General features: G+C 41.3%; 1 protein-coding gene across 1 annotated transcript; it reads left to right on the forward strand.

The window, feature by feature from the left end:
• The first annotated feature begins 650 nt into the window (after window positions 1-650).
• Window positions 651-4,153, forward strand: LOC135211399 (protein FAM200A-like). The gene is made up of 5 exons (XM_064244710.1): window positions 651-750; window positions 2,389-2,510; window positions 2,652-2,936; window positions 3,259-3,504; window positions 3,623-4,153. The coding sequence occupies exons 1-5, from the start codon at window positions 651-653 to the stop codon at window positions 4,151-4,153; spliced, it is 1,284 nt and encodes a 427-aa protein (XP_064100780.1).
• The last annotated feature ends 1,447 nt before the right edge of the window (window positions 4,154-5,600 follow it).

Below are 5,600 nucleotides of genomic sequence, written 5' to 3' on the forward strand. Positions count from 1 at the left end.
GCTTGTCAATCGTTGGGTGGGTGACCACTCTTATCACTGTTGATTCCTTGGAAATGGATCTTTACCATAATGTCCTCAGTCTACTCAGCTGTAAATGAGTACCTATTCCCGATGGGGTAGGCGTCTGCTATGGGTTAAATAGCAAAACTCAGCAATGATGGAAAGAAATGAAGGATTAACCTACAACGACATAAATGGAACCTCTGGCAACAGAGGAGCTTCGTCTGACAGCCAAATATGCTGCCCAATTGAAGGGGAAGACAGTCAGGTACTTAGAGGTCATCATACACCAACAGATCACCACAGCAGCAGTAACCAACAACTAGAGACTGGAGCTACAGAAGCAAACCAGAAGAAGAAATGGACAAGAGAAGAAAATAAGGAAAGAGAGGATATAGAAGAAGGTTGGTCAACATCTGGAATTAGAGAAATTACACCCCAACAGAGCAGAGGCTGGCAGACCAAATAAGGAACATAAAGAAAAAGAACTGACTCTCACCAACAGAAAGAGGGGAACTGGAAAGAGAACTATCACTCAGCAACAAATTACAAGAAGAACTGAGAGCCAATACCACAGAAGATGACAGGGATGATAAGCTATCAAACAACTACAGATGAAGAAACACTGATGAAGTAACAGAGAGGACAGAATGGGTAGAAAAATCAGACAATGGATGAAGCCAGATACAGAGAGAACAAAGACCCCCACCATGGAAGCTTACAACACAAAGAAATTGAAGGAGAAAGCAAGTGAGGTCAATGAAATAATAAGAGTAATTCACACCACCAGTATCACAGATACAAATAACCTGGCATATGCAGGAGCAAGACTAGTAGCAGAACTCAACGGGATATGAACACCAACCCCACCAGCACAACCAACCCCACAGAAACCAAAACAGAAACTGCCTTGGAAAAGATGCCTTGAAAAGCAAATCATGATGATGAGATCTGACTTGAGTAAACTGTAAGAAATAGCAGATAAAAGCCTAAGAAGCAAGAAACAATGGAGGAACTGAATGAGAAATACAAAGTACAGGAGAGGGACTGAACAAAACAATAGAAGATGTAAAACAGAGGCTTAAGGCTAAAGGACAAAAGATCCAATGATACATGAAGAGGAATAATGGAAACCAACAGAACAAAAAACAGCCAGAAAAGACAATACATCCAACTAAGAGGGGAAGACTTCCACCAAGATTTTCCTGAAGCCTAACCAAGTAAGAGATCGTGGGAAAACATATGGAGCAATCCGGTACCACACAACAAACATGCAACATGGCTCCAGGAAGTCAAGGCAAAAAAAACAGGGAGAAGAGAACAAAGATTCACTGAGATCACGACAGACACAATCAGACACCAACTAAAGAAAATGCCCAGCTGGAAAGCCCCAGGTCCCAATGAAGTCCATGGATAATGGTTCAAAAACTTCAAAGCCCTACACCCATGAGTAGAAGAACAACTCCCGCATTGTATCACAAACCACCATGCGCCCAAATGGAAGACCACAAGGAAAAACGTCCTTAATACAAAACGACAAGAACAAGGGAAATACAGCCAGTAACTACATGCCTATCACCTGCCTACCAATAATGTGGAAGTTACTAACAGGTATCATCAGTGAAAGGCTTTACAACTACCTAGAGCAGGGGTTCCCACCAGTGGGTTGCAACCCCCTTGGAGATCGCAAAGCCTTGGCAGGGGGGTCGCGTAACCTTGCTAGAAGTGGCTTGGGATGATATCAATTTCAAATCATGAATTAAATTTTTTAAGCTCTTACATATTTTTATTTTTTGTTTCACTGCAAAAAAACGAGTGTTGCAACGGTTCAATGTCATCAGATGACACTGAGGGTGTTTGGATGTGTGCCTGTGAGTGATTGCTTGTGTGAATGTGTATGTGTGTCTGCAAGTGTATGTATGTGTCTGTACTTGTATGAGAGTGTATTCGCATGTATGTATGATTGAGTTTCTGTTTAGCTGTGCTTAAGCATGTATGTTCAGTTACTCGTAGTGCTGTACCGCGTGGCGTGTATTTGCGTGTGTGTATGTGTGTATAAAATATGATGAGGATTTATCTTAACATTTATCTGACGTAGGTACCTCTGGACCTCAACTATCAGTGGGCCAAACAAAATTGATAATATCCTCATAGTTTTAATGACATTTACGTAATTTTAAGACTAAAATCGGCAGACAATGATTTATTTTCTTCAACATTTAAGGAGATATTTTGATGAAATTTATATGACAGAAGCAGCACCTATCCATGCACACTGTGTTAAAAAAGAATTGTTCAGATTGAAAACTAAGGTTTGGGGACTGGAAATGTCATGTTCGTTACTGAAAAAATGAACTGCGTCCTTAATGTGATTTATTCTATTCTCAGATTCGAATCCATGGCTAAATGGCGCAAATACTCAGAATGCTACCTCAACATTGGCTACACCTGTGTTCGCCAACAACGGCATCAATAAACCACAGTGTGTTTTGCGCCATGCTGTCCTAACTGCAGAGTCAATGAAATAATTGAAGCTCAAGTGTCATCTCAAGACGAAGCATCCAGAACATGCAAAGAAAGATTTGGATTGCTTCAAACAGCATGGGCAGTGTCTCAAAAGTCAAAGATTCGATGCCAGTGTGTCGTTTCAGCAGCAGAGTGCAGCTGTAGTGGTGGCCTCATATGAGATTGCATTGGAAATTGCCAAACGAAAAAAGGCTCACACGATTGGAGAAACACTTCTGAAGCCCTGCATGTTGAGAGCAGTAAATCTTATTCTTGGAGAAGCCAGTGCAAAGAAGATGCAGCAAGTAGCCCTGTCAAATAATATTATACAGAGGCATATTTCTAAAATGTCTATGGATGTGAAGGAGCAGGTTTTGACTGAAATCAAGGCTTCTCCATTGTTCTCCTCTCAGCTCAATGAGTCAACAGATGTAAGTTCATGTTCTCAGTTGTTTGTCTATGTGAGATACATTCATTCAGGTGACATTAACGACAAATTCTTGTTTTGCAGTGCACTTGAAACCACTACAAAATGTGATAATGTCATGGAAAAAGTTTCAAATTTTTTCCATGAGGAAGGCCTTCAATGGGAAAACGTGTGTGGGGGTTTGAACTGAAGGAGCACCGGGTATGCTGGGATCGAGGTCAGGGTTCCAGACAAGAGTGAAGAAGCAAGCATCTCAAGCCAAGGGCAACCACTGCATGATCCACTGATATGCTCTCGCCAGTAAGACTCTCCCTGCCTCTCCGCAGGAAGTGCTTGATTGTGTAATCAAAATTGTAAATTATGTGAAAACTGCAGCACTCAACACTCGGCTTTTCAAAGACATGAATGCTGACCACGAAGTCCTTCTTTTCTACACAGCAGTACATTGGTTATCAAAAGGGAACGTTGTTCATCATGTCTACAAGATGAAAGATGAAATAAAGCTATTCCCGGAAGTTCAAGAAAAGACAGATCTTGTAGCTCACTTCGAAGATGAAGCATGGAATAAAAGGGTTGCATACCTTGCTGACATTTTTGACGAGCTGAACAAGCTAAATTTGAAGCTTCAAGGAAGGGAAACATATTCTCCTTTTTCGAGATAGTCTCCGAGCCTTTGTATCCAAACTGCAGAACTGGTGTCGGAAAACCAATCTTGAAAACATTGCTATGTTCGAAAAACTTTGTGGAGTGATGGATGAGTCCCAGGTCCAACTGGATCAGTTCCTCAAGGATGAGATTACTGAACATCTTCAGTCTCTAGAAAAGGAATTTGAGCAATACTTCCCTGAGCTATCAGAGGAACAGGAGGCCCTTGTAAGGAACCCATTTGATGTATCCAGCATCCCAGATGAGATCCAAGATGAATTTCTGGATCTAAAGAACGACTCTACAGCTCGTGATCTCTTCAAGGTGAAATCGGTGACTGAGTTCTGGTGTGCTATGTGTCAGTCGTACTACAAAGTCAGCATGATAGCCTTACGTGTCCTTATTCCATTTGCTTCTGCGTACTTGTGTGAGACAGGATTTTCAACTCTTGTGAATATAAAAACAAAAAATAGGAACAGACTGGATGTTGGAGATGACATGAGACTGGCTCTAACAAATGCCCGGCTACAAATTTCAAAGCATGCTGCTCAAATGCAGCATCAGGCATCCCACTAGTTGGGCTGGATATCTGTTGAAACCTATGCTGATACTATTGTAAGAATAACTGTGTTCTTTTTTGTGAATTAATGTTGGATCAATGTTGTGATTTAGGTTGCTAATATATAATTACAGGATTCTTGAATATTTTTTTTTTTTAGATGTTTCTTTCTCTCTCTTTCACAGAAAATTAAAAATGTAAATCAAGCTGCTGATAGTAGGGGGTCACTTGGGTTTCAAGCTCTTGGGTAAGGGGTTGCGAGTGCAAAGACGTTGGGAACCCCCGACCTAGAGGATGTAAACATCATCCCAGTAGCAGAAAGGCTGCAGAAGGAAGTGTAAAGGCACAAAAGACCAGCTCCTGATAGACAAAATGGTAATGAAAAACAGTAAGAGAAGGAAAACCAACCTAAGCATGGCATGAATTGACTATAAGAAAGCCTTAGACATGATGCCACACACACACACATGGCTAATATAATGCCTGAAAATACATGGGGCAAAGGAAGACACCATCAGCCTCCTACAAAAGACAATGTGCAACTAGAATACAATACTTACAAGCTCTGGAATAAGACTAGCAGAGGTTAATATCAGGAGAGGAATCTTCCAGGGCGACTCACTGTCCCCACTACTCTCCATAGTAGCCATAACAAAAGTGCTGCAGAAGATGGATGCTGGGTACCAACTCAAGAAAAGAGGCAATAGAATTAACCATCTGATGTTCATGGACGACATCAATCTGTATGGTAAGAGCATCAACGAAATAGACACCCTAATCTAGATGTAAAGATTGTATCTGGTGACATCAGGATGGAGTTTGGAGTAGGAAAATGTTCCTTGGTCAACATACAAAAGGGCAAAGTAACATTGTACTGAAGGGATAAAGCTACCAGATGGGGACAACATCAAGCACATAGATGAGACAGGATACAAATACCTGGGAAAAATGGAAGGAGCGGATATAAAACACCAAGAGATGAAGGACACAATCAGGAAAGAATATACATCGAGAAATAAGGCGATGCTCAAGTCAAAACTCAACTCTGGAAATATGGTTAAAACCACAAACACATGGGCATGACCAGTATTCAGATACAGCACAGGAGTAGTGGAATAGACAAAGGCAGAACTATGCAGCATAGATCAGAAAACTAGGAAATATATGACAATACTCAAAGCACCACACCAAAGAGCAAATACGGACAGACTATGCATAACACAAAAGGAAGGAGGGAGAGGACTACTATGCATAGAGGACTGAGTCAACATCGAGAACAGAGCACTGGGGGTAATAACTGAAAACCATTGAAGACGAGTGGCTCAAGAGTGCATGGGAAGAAGTACTGATGGAAGTAGATGAAGACCCAGAAATATACAGAGACAGGAGAATAACAAACAGAACAGAGGAATGGCACAACAAACCAATGCGCAGACAGTACATGAGACAGACCACGAACTAGCC

Source organism: Macrobrachium nipponense, chromosome 4, assembly GCF_015104395.2.
Source record: "Macrobrachium nipponense isolate FS-2020 chromosome 4, ASM1510439v2, whole genome shotgun sequence".
Classification (NCBI taxonomy): domain Eukaryota; kingdom Metazoa; phylum Arthropoda; class Malacostraca; order Decapoda; family Palaemonidae; genus Macrobrachium; species Macrobrachium nipponense.